The sequence below is a fragment of the Bubalus bubalis genome, chromosome 6, assembly GCF_019923935.1.
Source record: "Bubalus bubalis isolate 160015118507 breed Murrah chromosome 6, NDDB_SH_1, whole genome shotgun sequence".
Classification (NCBI taxonomy): Eukaryota; Metazoa; Chordata; class Mammalia; order Artiodactyla; family Bovidae; genus Bubalus; species Bubalus bubalis.
The window spans coordinates 104449101-104473598 of NC_059162.1; the positions used below are offsets into that span (position 1 = coordinate 104449101).

General features: G+C 58.8%; 1 protein-coding gene across 1 annotated transcript; it reads right to left on the minus strand.

Annotated features, from left to right (window-relative positions):
- Positions 1-427: 427 nt before the first annotated feature.
- On the minus strand, positions 428-22144 carry FOXO6 (forkhead box O6). The gene is made up of 3 exons (XM_044945174.2): positions 21932-22144; positions 21255-21834; positions 428-2617 (listed from the first exon to the last, which is right to left on the minus strand). Exons 1-3 carry the CDS (start codon positions 22042-22044, stop codon positions 1346-1348), a joined length of 1965 nt encoding a protein of 654 aa, XP_044801109.1. The 5' UTR covers positions 22045-22144; the 3' UTR covers positions 428-1345.
- Positions 22145-24498: the final 2354 nt, after the last annotated feature.

Genomic DNA, 24498 nt, shown 5'->3' on the forward strand with positions numbered 1-24498 from the left:
CCTCCTTTCCACCATCCCAGCCTGCCTTGCCAGGCCATTTTCCCGCTCCGACTCTATTTTCTCATCTGTACAATGGGAACAAAAATTACACCTAATCCAGGATCTGACACAGACATGCTCTCAGTTAATATCTGTGCCTTCTCTTCCAACCCTAGCTTTTTGGGGACAGAATATCCCCAGACGAGAAACTTCCCGCAAGGCACATGTTCACAGAAACAGGTGGAGAGTCCACCCAGGCACATCTCCAGCATCCAGAACTCAGTAGGCGCTTAACCAATGTGTGTTGAGCAGATAGGCGTCCGTGAATGCTGACACAGATGCAGACACAAAGTCACAATGGGCTCAGGCACAGGGACCCCCGCCTCCGCGATCCTTGCCAATTATCTGCCTCCGCCGCCGCTCTCCTGCTAGCCCAAGGCGCGGGAAATATTTAAAACAAGTTTATTCATGAAAATATGCTGTACAATGCACTCTACACGGCCTCGACACGGCACACACGCACACGCTGACGGCACGGCCACGGTACACTGCCTACGATATGCGCCGGGGACACCGCGCCCACAGCCCGCCCCGACCGGACACTTATAAATATGGGAGAGAGGAGCCAGGACTGGCACGGAGAAAGGGGTGGTGGGTTGGGGGGTAGATCCAGAGCTGAGGCTAGCTGGAGAGGCTGAAACCAGTACTGGGGGACGGGCAGGGGTGGAAGGGGAGAGGGACTTCGACCGGGAGGGGAGAAACAAGGGCAGGCAAGGATGGGTGGGAAGGGCTGAACCGTGGGGGTGGAGGTCGGAGCGTGGTTCAGGACTTGAAGGACAGCTCAAGGTGAACAGCCAATAGGTGGGTGTGGGTGTGTTTTCAGGAGAGGGGTTCCTGGCTTGGGGTGGGTGACGCAAAGACCGGTGGGAAAGTGTCAATAGGGAATCAGCCCCGACTCTGGGTGGGCGATTAGTCACGCGAGAGCCCTACCAATGATACTGAGGATTCGGAGACGACCCCCTGTCGCATCTCCCAGTCTGCTTCCCAGACCAGCGCGTCCCACCTCATTCCTCCCCATTCCCACCCAGCCGGGAACCCAGCATCCACCCCGCAGGCTTCCCGTCTTTGGGAGGAGGCAGAGCAGGCCTCTGGGGTTTGGGCAGGAACAGCAGGGTGCTCCAGCGCCTGCCTACCACTTCCCTCAGCGGTCAGCTTCTGCGGGCTGTCTCTAGCTGGGTTGGGGCTGCCTCCTGGATCCCCCCGTGGAACGGAAATGGGAATGGGGACCCGGGGATCAGGATGGGAAGACAGAGGCCCCTGGGGTGGGGGGTGCGGGGCAGGGCACCTGGGGCGCGGCAGGCGGCCCTCAGCCTGGCACCCAGCTCTGGTTGGGGGGCGGGGCTCCGGCCAGGCCGGGCGGCGGCGGCGGCAGGGCCGAGTCGAAGTTGAAGTCCATTTCGTCGCTGTCCATGAAGTCGTTGAGGATGATGGACTCGACGTCGCACTCGAGGCTCCCGCTGAACATGTCGAGGTCCAGGTCGGCCGGGAAGCGGTCGGGCGCGGCACCCAGCGGCCCGGCGGCGGCGGCCGCGTACGGCCCGGGCAGCGCGTCTAGCAGGAGGCCGCCGGGGGGTCCCCCGAAGACGGCCGCGTGTCCCGGCGGCGCCAGACCCGTCGCGCCCGCCTCGCCGGGCAGCGTCATAAGGCTGATGGGGTGGGCTAAGGCACTGCGCGAGGGCGCCGGCGGCGCGTACGGGGCCACCCCTTTGCCAGGGTAGGTGCCGGCAGCGCCCGCCAGCGCCAGCTCCCCGGGTGCACCAAGCACGGGGCCGGGCCTGGGCGCGGGTGGCGGCGGCGGCAACAGCGCGGGCAGCGCCCCGGGGCGGTAGGGCGCGGCGGCCGGCGGGAAGCTGGCCTGCTTGTTCTCCTGGATGGTCTGCATGGGCAGGCGGCGCAGAGCGCCCAGCGCCGGCGGCCCGAAGCCCCCGCCCCCGCCGTAGGCACCGCCCTTGCAGCCGCCGAAGTAGGCGGGCGTCCCGGCGCGGGCCCGCGGCCCGTACGCGTCCTGTGAGCCGTCCAGCAGCCCCTCGGGCAGCCCTGCGCTGCCGCCGCCGCCGCCGTGCAGGCCCAGCGGGCCCCCCAGCTCTGCCAGGCGGGGCAGCTCCCCCGGGCAGCGCGCACCCAGCGCGGGCGATAGCGCGCTCGCCGGGCTCGGGTACATAAGCGGCGACGACGGCGCTAGGGCCTCCAGGGCCTCGTCGTCTTCCAGTTCAGCTGCCTCCCCGAGCAGGGGTCTCCCACCGCCGCGGAAGTCGGCCCACGCCTCGTAGTCGTCGCTGGCGTGCGAGGCTGGGCTCGTGGCCCACTTGGCCGCGGCAGGCATGGGCCCTGGGGCTGGCGCGCCCGGGGGGCTGTCGTCTGGGCTTCGCTCTGGTGCCTGCAGCTGCTTCTTCTTGCTCGCTTTGCCCTTGATGCGCAGGAATTTGGCCCCGTTGTCCATGGACACGGCCCTGCGCCGCGGGGTCTTGCCCGTCTTTCCGCCCTCGGGGTTCAGCATCCACCAGGAGCTCTTGCCTGTGCCCTCGTTCTGCACGCGGATAAACCGGGTGTGCAGAGACAGGTTGTGCCGGATGGAGTTCTGTGGCCAGAGACAAGGACAGGGGTGGGGGAGTGGGCAGTGAGGGGATAAATGATGGGAAGAGGAGTGGGAGAAAATCGAGGAGAGGAGGAGAGAAGGCGAAAAGAAACGCCAAAAAGCAGAAGGGGAGGAAAGAGGGAAGATGAAAGGGTAGAGCGGGGAAGAAGGGGGAACAGGTGTAAGTATCAGGTAGGACAAACTCAGAATATCCATTCCCCACTCCAGAACCACCCCACCCTCCCTGTTCCCAGCCCGCACAGGCACTTTCTGTAGGATGGGGCCGGAGCTTTGGGTCTGGTCTTGCCAGGGAGGCTACTCTTGAGGAGCCGCCTGCAGCAGGGGAGCAAGACCCCCTTCCCCAACTCAGCCAAGCTCTGCCCGGGGCTAGCCAGGCTGCTAGGGCCCCCCAACAGATTATGTAAGGGCTCATGCCGCCGCGGCTCATTTGTCCGCCCCCCCACCCCACCCCAGCCTGGCGTGGCGCCAGGAGCCCGAAAACCCAGGGCTCCAGAAATCAATCTCGCGGTGACTGATTAAGCCCTGTTTAGAACTAATTGCTCTTTCGTGTGTGGGGAGAATAAATTACCTGCTTTAATTTCGTGTCTTTAAAATGCAACTGCAGGTAGAGAAGACTGTTAACCCTTTGCTGGGAGGGCCTGGCCAGGATAAGCAGAATCGGCTGGGTGTCCCCAAGGTGGGCAGAGGCCCACATTTTCTCCCCAATTCTCGGAGCTTCTGCGAACTCCATTCCGATCCCAGTAAATCCCTCAAAGCACATCCATCAGCGGTGGAGACCTCAAACCCCACAGCTGCTCAGTACCCACCTTCAGGTCAGCCCAGTTCCTTTCCCTCTCCACCCACCTGATGCAAAGTAGCTTTGCCCTCAAGCCCCTTCCTGCACAAAATCCCCCCAAAGCAGGTGACGTCATGCCCATTTACAGACAAGAAGACTGAGGCTCAGAGAGATGAAGTGGCTTGCCTGAGGCCACAAAGCTCTCCTGCTGTCTCTGGTCCTTCCTCGGGCTTCACCTTAGCCACACCGACACATATCCTCTTGTAAATTTCTGTTGGGCTCCATATCACTGCCTGCTTTTGCCAGGCCTGGCCTGGGGACAGAGGGAGGCAGGGGAGTCCACAGCTCCACTGACTTGGCTCCTCGCAGAGAACATGGAGGACTAGAACTACTGCAGAGCCTACCACGCCGCACCTCTGGGGCCTCCCTGCTGGAGGCCTGGACTTCCTGGCCCTGGCACTGTTGTGGAAATAGCAGGGGTTTGGGTATCTGAAGGGCTGGGCAGGATGCCTGGCTCTTTTCAGCCACCTAGCTATGTGACCATGGCTGTTGACTCAATCTCTAGGAGCGCATGCCTCGGTGAGCTGCTCTGAAAAAAATGGGCAACATACAGTAACCACCTCGGAAAGCTGTTAGATCATTACCTGAGATAATGTGCATGCTAAGTGTTTGGTGTTCATAAATGTTAGTCAAATCCCTCACTCTGGCCAGAAGACCTCACTTCTTAGATCACTCCACAGACTTACTCCTTCTCTACAATCCTTAATATCAGGCCCTGAGTGTACCTGCGCTGGGCACAAACAACTCTGGGGAGCTGGCATTACTCCATCTCCTGTACCAGGGAATGGAGGCCCAGAGGCATGATGTAACTTGCCCACGGTCCCACAGGCACCACTCCAGGTCTGCCCAGCATACGGACCTGCTCTCATCCCCCCAGCCCCAGAACCTCTGATCCGTCCGGGCTCTCCCTGCTGCCTCCTTCCCACCTGACTGCAGAAGGAGGGGTCCTCTCTGCTGCCCAAGGCGCCCACTCGCCCCTCACCCCCAGCACCAGGCACGCGCCTGACTTCTTCAGGGCCCCAGGCTCCTTATCTCTGGCACTTTCTGGTCTTGGGAGACAACAGCTGGGGCCCCAAGGCCCCTCCCAGCATTACCCTGCCTGGCTCCTCCTGAAGCCCTGAGAGGAGGGGAGCTGGACCCCCAGGGAGTGGTGCTCCCTGGAGTAGAAACCCCCCTTTCCCGTTCCCGCCCCTGCACCTGGCTCCCCAGCCCCTCCCCAACACCTGTGTTCAGGGGCCTCTGAGGCCTCAGTTCTCAACCCCTGTGGGACTAACTGCCTAGCCAGAGGCTCTACCTCGCAGCCCCTCCAGCTGGAGGTCAGTCAGGCCACACCTCTTTATCCATGTCACTATGTGCCAGCCCGGTTCTGAGTGCCGGAGGGTCGGAGGAGAAGGAAGGATGTCACCAAGTAGGGCACCTCCTGAGTACCTGCCGGGTCAGCCCTGGTATTGGGAGTATTTTATCCCATTCTCAGTACTTTATGATCATTCTGTCAGTGTTCATACAGCTCAGGGACTGTGACCCCTATCTCAAGATGTTCTAGGGACATGGCAACCCACTCCAGTATTCCTGCCTGGAGAATCCCACACACAGAGGAGCCTGGCAGGCTACAGTCCATGGGGTCGCAAAGAGTCGGACATGACTTGACGACTAAACCACCAACCATCTCAAGGTGAGGTGACTGAGAGAGGTTACGTAAGTTGTCAAGATCATACAGTTTTAAGTGGCAGAGCCAGGCACTGATTTCAGGTTAGACTCACTCTGAGTCTAAAGGACCTCACATTCCACCATGGGAGAGAGAACAAGTCAGAGAATTTCCAAAGAATCTTAGGAAACCAGTCCTCCATTTCTTCTCAAACTTTCCATGACGTAATCAACCCTAGAAGCTGGTAGCATGGGAAGCTGGGGGCATGTTAAAAGGTCAAAATTCTCTAAGAGTCTTGCATTTCCTTTTTAGAATTTAAGGGAATCTTGGCTTGTACTCCACGAGACTTCCAAATTTTCTGAATATCAATACAAATGTTTTAGATCACCGTCAAGAACACACGTTCCAGGCCTATGAAGGTCTCTATCCTTCCCCACTCTGTTCCTTGCCCAGCCAGGTACCCCTAAGCCCCAGCCTGAAACCACAGCTGGTTGGACCCAGAGAGAAAAAAGGACCTGCCCTACATCACCCAGGACCTGGTGGCAGAGCTGGGATTCGAGCCCAGGCCTCCTGAGCTGCAGCTTGGTGCTCCTCCCTGTCCTCCAGCAAGCCTGATCTGGGGCCACTCCCTCTTCCTCTCTGGGCCTGTTTCCCTCCCCAGAAATTGATGAGATGGGCCACTGCACTCTAGGCACCTTTGCGGTTGACAACGAAAAGTTCTTGGAATTGTTCAGTCCAGGGGTTTTCAAACTTTTTAAGTAGTGGAACTCTTGTAGTAAATGGAATCTAACACAAAACATGAGTGTTCCGCACTCAAGCCACTGGGGCTGGGGTGGGGGTAACCTGGAACCTTTTCTGCTCAGCACCCTCCCTTGGCACTCGCACAGAAAATGGCCCTTGGCGAGGAATTCTGCAGGCCACCTGGATGGGGTTGACGCCTAGTAAGGTGCCATTCTTTGCCCAAGGTCACCCAGGGAGGTGGCCCAGAGCTAGGTGAGGACTTAGGCCTTGGTCTGCTGAGCAGAGCTCTTCACCAGGTGTGCACCAGGGCTGTGCCCCAGGAGGCCAGGCCAGGCCCTGCAGCTCATTCTGGCTCCTCAGGGCCCAGCCACCTGGTACCCATCAGAGCTCCCGGCCAAGATCCTGTGGCAAGCACTGATCACATCTCACCCACAAGGCCTCCTGGGAGGCCAGAGGCCACGGAGGAGGTGAGGGAGGGAGGGCAGAGAGACGCCTCTGCCAGGTAGCAGTAACCAGGGTTCCCTCTCAGAGTTGCCTAGCAACCCGCCACCACAGCCAAGGCCCCGGCATGCCCAGGCTCCCCTGGTGCCCAAGCTGGTCTTCTTGGGCCTCACACGTCCCACACCTCCATGTAGGCCTGGTGCAGTTTCCAGGATGGGACCTCCCCGACTTGGTGCCTCAGCGAGACTATCGGGGGTGGGGGCAGAGGGAAGGGACAGGGGGTTACATCCCAGCCCCTCCTACTGTCCCGCAGAACCTGGGTGAGAGGCCAGCCTGCTGGGGCCTCAGTCACCAGGGCGAGGAGGCTGGTGCAGGACGAAGAGCAGGGCTCTGGTGTTGGATCCAGATTCCAGTCTTGGCTCTGACACCCACAAGCAGTTGAGCTGCACACTTTGAACCTCCACTTCCTCAAACAGGCTACCTGCCTCCACCCTTGTTTCCCTTGAGCCTTCCACCAGGCAGCAGCCGGAGGGATCCTATAAATAACCCGGATCACGGTCCAGTCCTGCCCAGAACACTCAGATGCCCCCATCTCACTCAGAGTAAAGAACAAAGGCCTTACCACAGCCCACCAGCCCCTCTGTGACCTCCTAGGCTCCTCTCCTGACACTGTCCTGCTTGATTCCTCCCATTCTTCAAACCTTCCAGGAACCTGCCAGGTACCATCCCACCTTGCCCAGATACCCATGTCCATCTCTCAGCTCCACAAAGTCTCCGTTCAGATGCCACCTACGCAATGAGACCTATCCTGTCCGCTCTTAACAGACGTTCCTCTGCCTTGCCGTTTCTTGGCTCCCTAACCCTGCTCTGAGTTTTTCTAAAACAATTAGCACTTTCTAAAGTACTGTATAATTTCTTTATATTATGTTCATTAATTTGTTATCTGGGCTCCCTTATATTAGAATCCAAGTTCCATGAAGCATTTCTGTCCCTTTCTTTTTCTTACCAGACCCCACGTGTGTGGTATATGCCAGGCATTTCATAAATGTTTGTTGAGTGAATGAATGAGAGACAGCAAAGGAGGGTAACATAGTCTTGCAGGGAGAATTAATGAGATTGGCAGAGTGGCTTGCACAGAATAGGAGCTGCTCCAAACTGAGAGAACACAGGGCAGAATGGGAGGCAAGCAGGGGTAGAGAAAGGCAGGAGCATCCTGGGCCACAGATGGAAGCACAGAGAGGAGGAAGGGCTTCAGTGAGAGGGAAAGTAGCGGTCCCAGGGTGAACAAGGCAATTGCCCACCCTGGCCCCCTACCTGCTCGCTCCTGCTGCCTGAACAGATTGGGGTAACCCAGGGCTTGCTGCGGCGAAGGTCTCTCGCAGCCTGGACCATCTGAGCCAGAAGATGCTCCAGGAGCCCCCAAGGGGAACAGAATAACCTCGTCCTTGCTGATGGTGCCTCCCCCGTGAACAGGGTCTGAGCTGTTCAGTGGCGGCAGCTCATCCATCCAACGGGACACCCTCATCTATTCCCAGGACACCCTTCGCCCACGAGCAGTAATGCATTCATCTGACAACACAACCCCATTTATCCAGCACACCAGTCCCATTTATCCAGCAAGTACAACCTCATTTGCTAACAGCACTCCATTCACCTGACGGGCCCCCTCATTTATCCAGCAGGACACCCTCATTTATCCTCCAAGTCGGAGGCTCTCCTTCCTCCTGTGGTGTGGCTGTGTTCTCTGATGGTGCAACCCGCCTGATCCAGCAGGACGTCATCTCTCCTACAAGTACACTTCATCCCCTGATAGTACAACCTCATTTATCTAATAATGCAGCCTCACCTTGCCTCCAAGTACCACCTCATTCCTTGACAGTACAACCTCGTTTATCTTCCAGCTCAACCTCATTTCTCCTCCCAGCACAGCTTCATTCCCTGATAGCTCAACCTCATCCAATATTACTTGTCCAGCCAGAGCCCAGCAGATCTCAGGGCTGGGGAGTGGGGGGAAAAGAGGAGAGATTTGGAGCAAGAAGGGTCCCACCATTTGCTGTCCCTGGCCTATGGAGGGCTGCCTGGCACTATGACTGTATCCAATCTTCCCAGGCCCCTGGACTTTGAGTTCTAGGTTGCATGGTCCAGCCAGTGCTCCACCATTGCCCCCACCTCCTATTTGGTCCCCTTGATGGCTGAAGAGAACCCACAGGGTGGATTTTTTTTTTTTTCCAGCTCTCCAGCAAGGAAAAAACTCCACCTGATTCGATTTGTAGCATTTGCTGGTTTCTGTGGCATGGATATTCCCATCGTAGCCAATTTTAAGCTGGCAGCATGATGTCACTGAGCGCAGAACTGGGAAGAAGTTCTCCCGGATCAGCTCTCACGAGCCCGTGCAGCCCACTCTCGCACACCACTGGCACACTCACAGACCAAGGCGGGAGAAGGGCACCACCTACCACGTGCCAGACCTAAGCTAGGTTCTTTAGATACATTTCTTCTGTGAATTCTAAAAACCATCCAAACTGTGGATTCAGTTCAGTTCACTCAGTCGTGTCCGACTCTTTGCGACCCCATGAATTGCAGCACGCCAGGCCTCCCTGTCCATCACCAACTCCCGGAATTCACTCATACTCACATCCATCGAGTCGGTGATGCCATCCAGCCATCCCATCTTCTGTCATTCCCTTCTCCTCCTGCCCCCAATCCCTCCCAGCATCAGAGTCCTTTCCAATGAGTCAACTCTTCACATGAAGTGGCCAAAGTATTGGAGTTTCAGCTTTAGCATCATTCCTTCCAAATAACATCCAGGACTGATCTCCTTTAGAATGGACTGGTTGGATCTCCTTGCAGTCCAAGGGACTCTCAAGAGTCTTTCTCCAACACCACTGTGGGTAGGTAATGCTATTTTATGAAGTGGGGGTGGAGAGGGGAACTAAGGCTCAAGTAGGTTAAATGACTCCTGAGACCACAAAGCTGGGAAGTGATGGAGCTAGGTCTGGGTCTCAGGGCTTTTGTATTCCAAAGCCAAGGTTCTTCTCACTCACATCCCTAATGAGGTGGGGAACGCTGCCCTGCTGCCCACCTCAGTGGCCATCCTTGCCTTGATTCTCAAGCCCAAGCTTCCTGGCTTTCATCAGAGACAGGAGACCCAAGTGTTATGCTGCCTACCCATAACAAGCCCTGTGCTACCCCCTGGCCTCTAGTACCGAGGGGATCCCAGGACTCTCCCAGTTCAGTCCTGGATCTTGTGTCCATCCATCCAACCTAAAACCAGGTATGGTTGCCTCTCCAGGTTCCATTGCTGTCCAAGATTCTGCCTGGCCCTGCCCTCAGGAAGCTGGCCCCACCTACCCAATGCGGATGTGACCCAGCTTCTCCCTTTGGTGCCTCCCAGAGCAGAGATGGGGCTGCATGAGTGCTCTGATTCCCTCTGTGACTCCTGTTTCCTCTCTCCTTCCTTCCCTCCCTTCCTGCATGAAGAAGTACTGAGGGCTAGAATTGGAATCCCAGCGTCATCCATGTGACCTTGAGCATCTCCTGTAAAAGACAGTAACTATCCCAACATCCAAGGGAAAGGGAGTGGGGCCGGGAAGGGCATGACATCCCACATCTTATGGAGTCCCTGTCTCAGGCCCAGGAGCAACCCTTGTACCACCCTAAATCCCCCACCCACCTCTGACCCAGGAACACACCTGACTCAGAGAGAGCCACAAAACTGGAGGTGGGGGGTGGGGAATCTAGGTAAGGAGGAGGGTCACTTGCTCTGCTGCCTGGAGTACTCAGTCCAGACAGACTTCCTGGGAGAAGGAGTGACCTAGATGACCTCAGGGCCCTGAGACCACATGCAAACCCTTGGTATTAGGGTCTGCAAGGAAGGAGGGGTGGAAGGGCAGGCAGGAGCATCAGAGCCAAAGGTGTTGACAGGTGAATGGCTTGGAGTCATTAGTGGAACAGAAGTGGGCAGCCAGGGGCCAGGAGGAACCAAATAGCCAAAGCAAGGCAGGAGGTCAAGAGACAGGCCCTGGCATCCCCCACCCCTGCCACCCCAGAGACAACAGAGCCCACACACTCAGCCTGGACAGCAAATAAGCCAACAGCAGAAGTCCCAGCTCACCCCTACTCAAAGACCCAGGGCTCCTCATCCTCCAGACTGACAATCAAGAGCCTCTGATGCTCTCTAGCCTCATCACCTCCATTGCTTACACCCACCTGGAACTCCAGCCACCTTGGATATCTCACATTTCCTGCCTTCGCACACTGTTCCCTGTGCCCTTCTCTCTTTCTCTGTGCAACTGGGTCCTGCTCTATTAAGGCGAGCTTTGTGATGTCTTTCCCCTCTGCGAGCCCCAAAGATAACTATTCCCTCCCCATTTCTACTGAAAAAATCTACCTGTGCACTAGAGTGTAATTGTGAATGAGTCTGCCTCCCAACTTGAACTTTGTGGGCAATCCTTGGCTCACGGTAAGTCAATACATAAGTTGGAACTTTCAGCAGCCATGAACCACTCAGGCCTGGCAACTTTGCCATTTCTGTTTGACCAAACCTCAGGCTGAAGTTCCAGGTATTGGCTCCTCCTCCTCCTGGTTTTTCCTCCAGTTCCTGGTGCCTCTGCCACCTCCCTACTCTCTGCTGACTCCTCCGGAGACTTCAACAAGTGGAGAAGGAAAGACACTACGATTTGCTGAGCATTCACGCACACGCTGGCACTCAACAGTTTAAGTCTTACTGAGTATCTGTAACAAAACTCTAAGTTAGTTTATTATTCTGATTTTACAGAGGAGAAACTGAGGCTTCAGGGAACAACTGACCTGCTCCAGGGGGTAAGTGTTGCGGCAGGAATTCACACCAGGGTCTGTGCTCTTCCACCTACCCTGAGACACCTCTAGGCGAGCCTAGGCCAGACAGAAACTCTCCTGGGGAAAGGGCGCCAGGAACTGCCACGCTGGCTCAGCAACCCCTGCACAGATCTCCTCTCTCTTCCAGGATTAAAGGAGATCCCCAACTGCCAAGCCATTCAGGCCCCTCCGAGCCCCTCCTCATTCTGATCCCCTCCCTCGCTCTGCTGGCAGCACCTTCCACACCCCTGCCCCAGGCCCTGGGAGCAGCTGCAGTGACCTCAGCCAGCCCTGCCCTGGGCCCAGCTCTGGGGAGGGCTCAGCAGCTGTGCCCCAGCCCTGCAGGCTGGCTGGGGGGCAGGGGGTGGAAAGGAAGAGTGGGCATGGTGCCAAGAGAACCATCTGCTCTCCCAGGGGCATGGCCACCCGCACAGACACTGGCCTCACCCCCAGGGGCTGCCCTTGGCCCTCTGTCCCCATGCCAAGGGGCTCCAGGAGGCCCGAGCAGCCCACCCAGACTGGGGCACCAGCCCTCATCTGCCATCTGTCTTCTCCCGGAGCCTGAGAGGTCCTTGCAGGGCACATTGGAGCACGAATGTCCGCTGAAAAATGAACAAGTGCTTGGGGTAAGTTCTAGGGGGCAGAGGCCAGAGGCCAGGGCTGGGTGTGCTGAGCGCTGCCCGCCCAGCCCCAGTCTTGTCAAGCCAAGAGCAGGCAATCCTCTGGGGGATGAGGGCCTCCATCCCCTCACATCTGCTCAGCTGGCAGGTGCCGCTGGCAGAGGGCAAGCCCCTTCCCCCACAGCCCCAGCTCAGGTTACAAAAGGAGGCAAGGCCAGCTGAGGACAGGGGGAGGGGACAGGAGGGGTGGAGGAGGCCTCAAGCTTCCCAGAGTATTGGGGGAGGGGAGCTTGGATCCCTAGATGGGACTTAGAGCCAGAGAGGGAAGGACCATGCCCAAGGTCACACAGCCTGCCAGTGGGCAAAGAGGAGCCAGCATCTAGGGGCAGGCAGTGCTGAGTTCAAGGGTAACCTTGGGTAAATCACTGCCCTCATTTGTAAAAGCACAGGGCCTGAAACCTGCCTGCTTGCCCTCAAGGCCTCAGGGAAAGCTCTGTAGGCTAGAGAGCAGCATACGGAACCTCCTGATTCCCTCACACCCCAGGGACAGAAAGGGAGGGACTAGAAGAAGAAGTCTTGCCCTCACCCCCAACACATACACAAGTCAGTGTCTCTCAGGGATCAGGGCCCAGGACCCCCACCCTACCCAGGGCATGGACAGTTATCTCCTTTCCTTTGCCAGAGCGATGAACAACAATAACAGTATTTGCTCAGATTTCACTGGGGACTTTACATGTAACTCTCCTCAGATGTAATTCTCACAGCAAAGTTTGGACATGTCTTATTATCTCATTTTGCAGAAGGGGAAACTGAGGCTTGGATGCTCAAGGCTACACAGGGTGAGTGGCCAAACTAGGACTGCTCCTCCCTGCTTGCCTCGAGACTCTTACCCGCACTCTGTCTTACCTCTGAGATCCTCGAGGCACCAAAGGGTGCTGCCTGGCACTTCAGGCCTGGGATCTTGGGGCCTCTACTCTTTCTCAGATTCATCTTCTATCCTGGATCCCAGTATGAAGTCCACAGTGGCCCCTGAGCCAGTCTCTTCCCCTGCCCCTACACTCCATACCATCCTTTCTGCCCATGTCATCCCTCATCCCCCACAGCTTGGAGTGCCAACTTCTTGGTGTGGCATTCAAGGCCACTCACCAGCCAGCACCTGCTTGCTTCTCCAGCCTCAAGTGCTGCTGGGCTCTGGCTAACATAGCCAGACCCTGTGAGGCTCCCAAAGAATCCTGACTGAGGGTTTTAACTTTTTTGCCTCATTCTCTTCCCTCACCTCCAAATACCCACAGCGAATTATCTGTCCCTCCATCATGACCCTGGGTCATTTTTATCCTCATCTTATTTCCCCAGCTGGACCTGCAGGCATTTTGAGGGCAGAGAGCCAGTCCAGTTCCTCTGAGCAGCGCTGCACAGTGGGTGCCCAGTGGGTGTAGGCCTGGATTAAAGTGAGTGGAGGAAGCAGCCATCAGCCCCGGGGGCCTGCAGATGGAGAGGGGGCCGATGTCAGCTCCCTCCCTCTGGGAGCTCTGGGTTGCAGAAAGGGAGTCAGGATCCCAGAGCCAACCCCCAGGCTGGAAGCCTCAGGGCCAAACTCCAAGGGAAATCAGAGAGACAAGGTTGCGGGTGGAAGCCAGCCTGCACTAGCCTGGACAGAGCACTGGGTTAGGGAGGAATGGCCCAGGGGAGTTTCATTTCTGTCACTGCCAGTGGGATACTATGAGAGCCTACTTTGTGTCTCTCAGCCTCACTTTCCTCATTTGCAAACTGGGGACAGTAGCGGTACCAGCTTCACAGTTTGCTGTGAAAATTAAATGGGAGCACGCCTGTCATGGCCCATGGTGGCTGCATCTCCAGCTGGAAGAGTTGTGTGTGTGGCTGAAGCAAAGGTCAGAAGACAGGGCTGAGTGATGTGGCTGGAGAGGTTGACTGGAGCCAGGAGGCCAAGACCTGGAGTGGCTAAGACCCCAGGACTGGTCCCTGTAAGAACAGCACACGTGGTCTCACCTCCCCCACCAGACAGAGAGCTAGCAGAGAGCAGGGACTGCGACTTTCCGGTTCCTCACGGGCCAGCGCCAAAGAGGCCTGCTGAGGATTCACGCCATGACCGTTCCCCTCCCTCCTGCAGCCAAACGCTCTGTGGCAGAGCACAGGAGACATGGAGGGCAGAGGGCGGGTGAATGGATTCTGGGGGGTGGGGGTGTGGTGGGAGTGGTTTCAGTCCCTTGAAGCTGACTGCATGGGGCTCAACTCCCTGGAGGACCCAGAAAGAGTGAGGAAGAGAGGTGTGGGCTCAATCTGGGCAGCCTGCTTGGAGGAGAAGGTGGTCCACCCTGGGAACAGAAGACAGGAGGGACAAGCAGGAGTCAAGGAAGATACCATCTAAGGCATCAGTTCAGAATCTGACCTGTCACCAGACCGACCTGTTAAAATACAGATTTCAAAGCTCACCCACTGACAGTCTGATAAGAGGGTCTGAGACGGGGCTGCAGACTGTACTATAAAAGCTTGGAGGTGACTCAGATCACCAGCCAGCTCCGCCAACACCTAAGGTCTTAAGGCAGGATTCTCAGAAAGACACATTGGGTTTCAGAATCACCTAGTAGGTAGGTTTTTGTTCAAACTACCCAAGCACCTGCCTAGTTTCTGAAGGGTGTCCCAAGGGATCAGCCCCTGAGAGTCGACAGCAGTCTTGGCGAGCAGTTGGCAACGGCAGTGGTCTGGGTTGACAACTCCAGTGTCAGGTATAAAGTTGGCAGTTTGAGGGCAGTGTGGGATCGATCAGAGACGGGCAAACAGGAGAGAGGGCAGGGCCTGGACAAGGCCAGCAGAGGGCCCAGGGGCAGATCAGAGCAGTCTGGGCTTGGTTGGCTCCCTAGGGAACTGAGTAGCCCTGGAGGGTTCTGGAGGGAGCATGACCGAGCCCTGGGGCAGGAGGACTCGCTGGGATGTGGGCTGACACTGCAGTGGCATTGGGAGAAGGTGACACATGGTAGAAACAGACAGGTCTGCATCTGAACCCAGGCTCAGCCTCGTTTCAGCTGTGCTGCCTTGGCAAGAGACTTGCCTTAGAAGAGACTTCGTCTTTTCCTCAATTTCCTCAGCTGCAAAATGGGGCTATTATCACATACCTGGCAGGACCCCGGGAGGATGAAATGGGAAGGTTTATGTGATGTGCCCAACTGACTGCCTAGCACCCGGGAGTTAATTCTCTTAATTCTTGTTCCCCTTCCCACAAGAGGCACCCCTCTTAGAGACCAGAAAGGTTTCTCTGCAAAGCCGGAGGCCCTGGGTGGGGGAGGGTGTGGGAGGCCCCTCCCCCACAAGCCACCTGGCCCCCTCCCACCTCCACATATGGGTTGGGGGGTGGGGAGAGGCAGCAAACAGCCAAGCCCTCCCAAACAGGAGTTGGTTTCCATGGTAACGAGGGTGCCAGGAGGAAGGGGAGCGCTCCAGATCCAGCTGTCCCCCCTGAGCGCCCTACCCGGGCCCCAGAGCCTCTGCTGATGCCCACCTAACACCCTGGACCCCCATCTGCCTGCTCTGGTGGGACAGCTGGGACCGCCACGAGCACTCCCTTCACTGTGCTCAGAGTACGTCTGCCACCTGGGTACCGCTAGGGCAGGGTAGGCAGCCCCAAGCAGGAGTCCCCAGTTCAAGTCCATCCATACTGCTACTCACCTGCTTCCACCCATGAGAAGCCCCATCAGTACTCTGCGCCCCCAGGCCCAACTAACCTATCATGGCTCTTAGAACGAGAGGGTTTATCCAGTTACAGCTCCCCAAAGGGCCAGAGACTGGGTGAGTTAAGGCCCTTTGGCTATGGATGAGAACACAGAGGACCAGAACAGGAGAGAGCTTTGCTCCAGTTCAACACACTCGAGATGAGGGTCCCCTACAGGGGCTGTCCCCACCCCTCACCCACTCCCAACTCCACAGCTCCAACAGACCCTGAAGGGCTGAGCTAGGGCACCTGGCACAATGCTCCAGAGAGATGGGCCATGGCCAGAGAGAAGGAAGAAAGGCCTAACCACCCAAAGGCCTGTCTAGCGACAGAATGGGCAGTGCTGGAGGCTGCAAGCTCCCAGCACCTCGGAGTGTGTGAGAAATGGAGTAATCTAGGAAGGAGCCTTGACAGCAGGTGATGGGCTCCATGACTCCCCAACTCTCCTGGAGACGGAAGTCAGACTTGGACGTGATAGGAGTAGGCACCAATGTGAACCTGTGTGAACCTGTTTCTTAGGGACACATCCACAAGATGGTAGGCAGGCCACAGGCTCAGATAGGGAAGGGGTGCTGAGGAGTCAGCTGCGAGGTAAGGGAGACAGTGGCCGGAGGGGGGTGGGGGGGTGGCTCTCCCTGCTACACCCATACCCTAGAAGCCCTCACCCACACACGAAGCCCGCGACCACACCTGCACTCCTCACAAGACACAGAGGGGCTTCCAAAGCTCTTTGGACCCCATTTAGCGGCCACCACCAGCCGCCACTCAAAGATAAGAGAAGGTGGGCTGCTAGAAACAAGCTTGCTCCCTTTCCAAATCCCTCCCCACCCCAGCCCTAATGGCACAGGAGGAAACACGTGAGTTTGGGGTGTATAAGGGGGTTCAGTTCTCAGGTCTGCCAGTTCTTAGGGAGGTGATCCTAAGACAAGTTTTCTCCACCTGGGAAAGTGGGATGCTAATATGGCCTGGACCGGTGGGCGCTTGCTCCCCAGCCCTCTGAGCCCTTCCCCTTCTCTGGCAGAGCCCCTCCACTCCACTCAGTTCTGAAGCTGGATCCTTAGGGCCTGCAGACAGGGGAGACCCAACCCGCAGAAAGTGGGGGCTGGGGGGGGGCGCTGAACTTTCGAACCTGCACACCCCCCTCCCCGCGCCGTTCATTACCTTAACAGGAGTTAAAAATAACCGTCTCATCTCTTTAAATTAGTCTGTCTGCAATTACCGCCTGGCACGGCGCTGCCCGCCATCGTCCCGCTGGAGCGGCGCCAGGTGGCAGGCGGGGGCCCTCACCCTGTCTGTCGGTCTGTCTGTCTGCCTCCGGGTCCGCCCCTCCTTCTCCCCGCAGAGGTGCAGCTACCCCAGGGGCCTCCTGGCGGCCCTGCCTCTCGAGCTCCCCAAGTTGCTGGGGAGGGGCGGCCCGGGGGGCCACGCACACGGCTGGCAGAAGTGAGGGGGCCTTCGTTGAGCAGAGGACTGGGAGGGGATGGTGGGGAGGGGGGGACGCGGTAGCGGGGGAGGGGCGCCGGGAGGCCCGGGAAGCCGGAAGGGCCCGCCGCGCGCCAGCGCTCGTGGGTGGGTGTGAGCAGGTGGCCGTGGGAGTCTGCCGGGCGTGCCAGCAACTGTGCCAGGAGCGGCTGGCACGGGCTCGTGCCCAGGAGGCGGGCAGCTGCCAGCCCCCCGCTCGTGCAGCGCGGGGGGTGAGGACACCCCCCAACCCGGGCTCACACCGCCTCCTCCCACACCCCCACCAGCCCTCGGGGCTGGGGATCCCCGGAGGACAAAGGAGGAGGAGGGAGCCCTGCTGGAACGGGCTGCGGGGAGGAGAGAAGGGGGAGCCCTGCAAGCAAACCACTGCTCAGCCGGGCTGTCGCAGGACCCTCCTCCTGGCCTCAGGGAGCAGCCCCTCCCTTCTAGACCCCACCCCACCTAGGACCTACTGGCCAGCCTGGGCGGGATGGAGGGTGGGGCACCACCCCTCCTGATCCCACCCCACAACAGCCAAGCTGCTCCAGGCACTGAGGGAGAAGGGAAGTCCCCCTCCACGGGGCTCCTCCCTACCCATCCTGGGGACAGGAATGGGAGGCACCCAGGCCTGGCCTGAAAGCTCCCAGGGGAGCTGGCAGCCAGGAAACACAAAAGCAGGCAGAACTACTCCAGGGGTGCTAAGTGGAAGGAGCACCAGGATCCAGAGTAGCCTGGAAGGCTTCCTGGAGGAGTCCAGCACTAGGGAAGGAGGGGCTAGAGTGTCAGAGGAAGTGGGAGACCCTACTTAGTGGTAAGGGACAGGGAGGCCTGGCAGGCTACAGTCCATGGGGGTAGCAAAGAGTCGACATGACTTAGCGACTGAACAACAATAACAACCTGGATATGGGACAACCACACTTTCGGACCCTGTAGAGGGAGGGAGACTTCCTGTCCAAGCCCTCCTCCCGGGTCTGGAGATCCTATGCCCTGATGGCAACTCTTCCAGCCTCTCCGGCACCAAGCCCGGTCTCTCTTCGGGCTTCAGCCTGCTGGGTGCCTTGCGCCTGCTGATGATCTTGCCTCCTCCAATCCCTCTCTGCAACACCTCTGAACTGTCATCCCACATCCCTGGTTGGGCCACAGGGCAAAGGTCAAGCCCTTCCTGATCTGGCCCACTCGGCCTTTCCCATGACACAGCCCTGCACCTCCAAGAGCCCTTAGTTCCAGCCTGGCATGCCCAACAGTCTCCCAAACCCAGCGTATGAATTCCACCTCCCTGTCTTTGCATACGCAGTCAATATCCCTTGGAAGTCTTTCCCCCAATTCTACCCACCCTCCCCACCCAGTGAAGACAGACCAGACTGCCACCCAGTGAAGACAGATCAGATCGAGTGCCATCTTCTCTGGGAGGGCTCGCCTGGCTCCCCAGGGGATCTCCCTGCTTTGACCACATCCCTGTCCCCCAGCCCTGTCCCCCCCAGTCCCCACCCCTCAGCCCTTCCTGCCTGTAAAACACAGGGCTTGGGTAGCCCTGATGCATCCTGAAGGTAGGTCCAATGCCTCCCCCACTGGTCCCCCCACTCCATCTATCACAGGGTTCAGTACACCACAGGGGCTGAAGGGCAACACTTATGTGGGGGAGGGGAGGGAGGAAGGAACAATGGGTCCCTGGCCCCAACCCTGGCACCTGAGGTGTCCCATAGGCTCTCTAACCAGAGGGTGGCTGGGAGTTGGGAATGGCCCCTCCACCCAGCCCCTGGAAGGACTGACTGGGAATGGGGGAACAGGTGGTGGGAGGGGCGGGAATGAGAGGGGAAAGAGGCTCCCTGGGGAGCTGGATGCGGGTGGGATAGGAGGAGGACAGCCATTGAGGGGATGAGACGGGAAAGGCCAGAGGTCTCTCTGAACAGCCCTCCTCCGCTGCTGTGGGGGTCTCTGCCAGGGTCTAGGCGAGGAGCCCATGCCTGAGGACCCCTCACTGATGCCCCAGCCCAGGGCAAGCCTTCCTGAGCCCAGGCACAGGGAGAAGCAGTGTGCCCCCGGCAGTATGGTGCAGAGGAACCCGAATCCAACGGCAGGCAGGAGGCCTGGGCCATCGTCCAGGGCCTGCCGCCCACTGATGACCTAAGAAGAGTCCCATTCCCTGCCAGGGCCTCAGTCTCACAGTCTGCAAAATGAACTCATGGGACTTTATTATCTCCAAGTACCTTCCCAATCCCGTTCTCAGATTTAGATCCATCCCTGTTTGAAAGTTGCCAGGGTCCCCCTCCCACACCCAGGGCAAGCAGGACACTATTCCAGAGGCTCTGGGTCCCTGGAGGGAGACACACAGAGATTGGAATCCAGCTTTCCCATCCACTGACTGTGACCTTGGGCAGTTTGCTTCTCTGCTCTGTGCCTCAGGGCCCAGTTCTGTAAGTAGTGACAGTAAAACCCACCTCAGGCAGTGCAGAGGGCATTAAAGGTGACACCTGGCACAGATGCCTAAAGCTGCCTGGCAGAGGGCTTGGCCCTGAGACCCTCAGTGCACTGTAGTTTTTTCCCAGGTTCAAGCCTCATGTTCCCTCTTGCCATCTTCCCCATCATCCCTAACCCTTCAACTCCAATTGGAGCTCCGCCTCCTGCAGGAAGCCCTCCTGGCTTGCTCTGACTCATAGTATCCTCCCTGGTCTCAGCACCCTCTGCACCATCCACTCACTCCTTTACTCTTTTACCAGACATGCACTGGTAGCTCCTGGTGCCAGGCTCTATGCTTGGTGCCATGGGCACAGAGATTGATCTAACCACTGCCACTGTTTTCCAAAGAGGGTGGGGAAGGGAAATGAGACAGGACACAAAAGACTAAGACTTATGACAGGTAGGGAGAGGACCTGAGCTAGCGAAAAGGGGTTAGGAAAGGCTTCCTGGAAGAGGTGTCTGAACTCTGCCCTTGATGACAGGAACTATCCACAAGGAGAAGCGAAGGGTGGGACAGTGCAGAGGAGGGAGGTGGGAGCAAAGCACAGGACCCACTTAGGAGGAACAAGCGTTCTGCTGGGGGCTGAGCCCAGGGGGACCAGCTAGAGGATGGAGAGAAAGACTCAGGCCTGCTACTCCAGCCTGCGTCCCCACCCCGTAGTGGCCAGAGAGACAGAGAAGCTGCCAGCATAGAGGCTGAGAGCCATGGGCTCCCAGGTCAACTCCCAGGTCAACACAGCCGCTGGGCATCTCGTGCTGTTCATGTCCACAAGCCTCCCCTCCTCCACTGGCACACCTCCTTCCCCTGACCCTGCCTACCACCACCAGCCACAGCCCTTGCCCTCCATTTAGGCACGTCTCCCTCATAGAGACCTCCTCTTCCACAGGGAGCCTGACAGCTTACAGGCCCTAGGCATGGCCCGACCACCCCCACCCCCCAGCCTCCTCTCCTCCAAAGGCATCGACTATCCCCATTCCCCAACAAGTTAGCCAGGGGAGGGTCTGGAGGCCACAATCCAGTCAAGACCCCGTCCTCTCCCAAGATGGCTCCCCCCTTTCCAGTGGTTGGTACTGAGGCCTCCCTGGGGTGCCCCTCCCCCTTCCCCCACCCCTAAATGCATCTGGACTCAGAAAATCAGGGAAGTGGGAGACAGACAGCCTGGGGTGGGCACAGACAGATCCCCAGGTCTCAACACCCTGCCCTCACACCAGCAGGGGTCATCACCAGCCCACCATGCTGATCCAGGCAAGGGGGGGACAGCAGCTGCCCCATGGAGAACTCAGATCACCTGACCAGTTCCCCACCTCAGACTGGCTGGTGCCCTAGGGTGAACTCCTGGCACTACAGAAAGAACTGTGGGCCTAGGGTCGCATTCCTCACCCTGAGGCCAGCTTCAGTGAGGGCAGTGGGAAAGATTTGGGAGGAAAGCAGCCACCGGCCCGTCATTATTTCAGCTCTTTAAGGAGGGTGCCCTGGTGGACAGGGGAAAACAAGAGTAACACAAAGCAAACTCGGGCGGGTAACAGAGGGGTCCCCAATGTCTGAGGCCTGAGAATAGGTTCTTCTGCTATGCCCCCAAGGATGGGGTAAGGGTATCCCTCAGGGGTGCCTCAAAGTGGCAGTCCCTTGTCACCCTACCAGACCTCCCACCCTGCATCCAGAGCATGCACACAGCTGCTCCCAGCACGCCCCCGCCTGTCTGCCGGCCGGCCCCACGCCCTGGGCACACACTCTGTGACCCCTGGGGGTGCCCCAGGGTTTCCCTCCAGACCAACTACCGGGTGCCCAGGGACATCTAGCAGCCCTTGGAAGCCCCAGCCAACGGCTCTAGCACCCCTCCCCAGCCGGACGCCCCCACCTTCCAGCCGGCCGAGCTGTTGCTGTCGCCTTTATCCTTGAAGTAGGGCACGTAACGGACCATCCAGTCGTAGATCTGCGAGAGCGTGAGCCGCTTGTCCGGGGCGCTCTCGATGGCTTTGGTGATGAGGTCGGCGTAGGACAGGTTCCCCCACGCGTTCCGCCGGGAGCTCTTCGCTTTCCGCAGCGGTCCGACCTCCGCGCCCAGCGGCGGCGCTGGGGCCATCGGCGGGGCCGTGGCCCGGCGCTCCGGCCCGCAGTCCTCGGCGCCCTCGGCCACCCCCGAACCCAGCGCTCCGTCCTCGTCGCCGACCAAGTCGGGCTGCGGCAGGGGCCAGGTACACGAGCGCGGCCGGCTCTGCGGCGCGAAGTCCGGGTCCACGTCCACCTGATGCGCTCGCAGCTTCGCAGCCATGGTCCCGCCCGGCTTGGGCGAGGAGGGGAGGGGGGCTCCGCGGAGGGTGGGCGGGCGGCTCCGGGATCTGCGCGCCCCGGGGAGGCCCGCGGGAGGGGTCCCTGGCGGCGCCGGCTCAACCGCGGGGCGCCATGGGCCAGGTCGCGGAGACAGGGGGCTGGACGCGCTGAAAAGCCCGAAGGGAGGAAAAGAGGGGGGCAGTGAGAGAGCGGCGGCCCCGGAGCCCAACGGGCACACACCTCGCCCAGCCCCGCTTCTAGCACCTGCCGCCTGCTTGTGCCTGCAGCCACCACCGCCACCGTCGCTGCCGCCGCTCCCCCGGCGCCGACCCCGCACGCTGGCCCCGCTCTCCCGGGACGAAGCCGGACTGCACCATGCCGGAGCCCGAGCCCGTGCCGGAGCCCGCGCCGCCGCCGCCGCCGCCGCCCCGTGAATGCCGCCGCCGCCGCCGCCGCCGCTCCGGCTCCAGCGCCAGCTCCCGCGCCTGCCGCGCTCAGCGCCGGCTGCACCTCGGCTGGGCGGGGGACGGGGAGGGGGGCGGGCCCGGCGCGGGAGAGGGCGGGGCGTGCCCGCCCGCGGCCGCGGAATCCTCTGGCGGGCCGGGTGCCCCGCCTGCGGGCTGGAGGCGGAGGCGCGGGGCTCCCGGCCGGGGGCGACCCCGCCGCAGCCCCTGCATGCAACAGCGCCGCCTACGGAGCAGGGAAGACAAGGCAGGCGCGACCCCGCCCCCTGCTTTGCTCTAGGGGAGGGGGCGCGGGGGCGGGGCCCGGGCACTCTCATTGGTCCGAAGCCGGGATGTCCCGCCCACGGACTCGGCTGGATCCCTCCCCTTGAGCGCGTCAGCGGGTTATTGTTACAACCCGGGGTTTCCCGGGGCAACAGGGATGAGGCGGGGCTCAGAGCACATGGCCCCGCCTTCTATTCCCGGGAGGAATGCCCCGCCCTCTGTTTCTAGACCCTTGGTATTTCCAAATCTTCGTTCCAGAAACCTGGTGGGGTGGATGATGGAGTTCTTCTCTTCTTTGTGCCCCGGGCTGGGGAAAAGGAGAGGGTCAAGAACACCTGGGTTCTGGGTCAGGCTTGGCCACAATTTTGGCTTCTCCATCTGCAAGTTGTTTTTCGTAGGCATTCAGAGTGCCTGGTTTAACGTGTAGCAGAATCAACCTGGAGAGCTTGTTGAAACGTTTTACTGGGCCCCAGCCAGATTAGTCTGGGTTGCGGCTTGAGACTTTGCATTTCTGACAAGGTCCCAGGTGATGCACCCTGGACCACACTTTGCAAACCACTATTTTAGAGTCTGTTGGAGGCTGTTGCCAGGGTTGTTGGAACAAACACTTGCCTCAAATTTCATCCTGTTTGGGGAGAAGTTTCTCGTTCACTTAAGATATTTATTGAGCACCTTTGATGCATGTGCACTGTTCCAGCTACTAAGGCGAGAGCAGCAATGGAGACAGATGAGGTCCCTACAGCATAGGCTGTGAAGAAGTCAGGTGTTGTCAGATCACTGTATGGCCTCAGTAGTAGAGAGGCCAGCTGAGCAGTTGGGCAGCCCATGATCTCATCCCACAGGGCCCTAGGCTAGGTTTCCAGCCAACACTCCACCTGCCAGCCTTTGCTTTGTGTATCCCCTCTGCTTAAAACACCCTTTCCCCCACTCAGAGGCTGTCATTAGAGATTCTCCCATCCCTCAAAACTCAGCTTAACTCATCCCTGATCCCTTCTTTAACCCAACTCCCAGCACCGTCCTTGTCCATTGCTTGCGCAGATCACTGTCTTCTCTGCCAGTAATTTCTATGTCCCTCTGGGACAATATTTCTCTTTGCCAATCAGGAAACTGAGGTTCAGAGTGGGCAAGTGAATTGCCCAGATGGAATGGCCAGGATTAGACTCAGGCTCACCAGCCAGTACCACATTCCTGGAGAGGCTGGACACTGCAACTTGCAGAAAGTTCTCTGTGCAGGACTGGGCCCAGGCCACAGGAGACAGCCCTCTCCAAAATTCCTTCCTTTCAGCCTAGGTCCCAAGGAGTAGGGCCAAGGGTGAGGATGGGGGTGGGGGTGGAGAGGCCCCTCCTTGCCAACCCCCCCCCCCCAGGGTGGGAGCAGGTCCAGCTTGCAAATGCCTGGCGTGGCATCTGCCTGAGTCACATTCCGAAGGCAAGGGTGGGCATGGGAACCATTGGCTGCCCCCCTTCTGCTTACGTATACACACTCTCCAGGTGGTTCAGTTTAGAGACACAAGGTCCCTGAAATCATTGCTGGACTCCCTCCCACAGTTCTCATATGCCCTCCGTGCCTGGTGAGCCCATGCTGGAGGCTGCCCCCTCAAGTTCCCTGGAAGCCAGGCAGGCCTCCTGCTAGTCTTCAGCTCTGGCTTAGCCTGCTCTGTGAGACGGGGCCTGCTGGGGGCCATACCAGAGCAGGGAGGATCCTTAGCTGGGGGCCCTGGCACAGGCTGCTGCGGGACTGGGAAGCCAGGTTGGCAGAGATGCCCTAGAGGCTGACTCAGGCTCTGCTCTGGTCCCTGCCCTGCCCATTGTCTACAGCTTCTGCCTGGACTCTAGTCTGGGTCTCACACTGGGCACACTCAGCCCCCACTCTACATAGACACACACACATCCCCACCCTGTACACAGACACTCATTTTTCTCTACTCACAACTTGGTTCCTGCTCACATGTTCATTGTGAGGCAGTCTAACATTACTGATTAAAGTATGTACAAGTTCCTTAACTGCCCAAATCCATTATTTTCTAATCTATAAATGAATAACATAGCACAAGTTTCAGAGGCTATTTGGAGAATTCAGTAAAATCATGAATGTCAGCATCA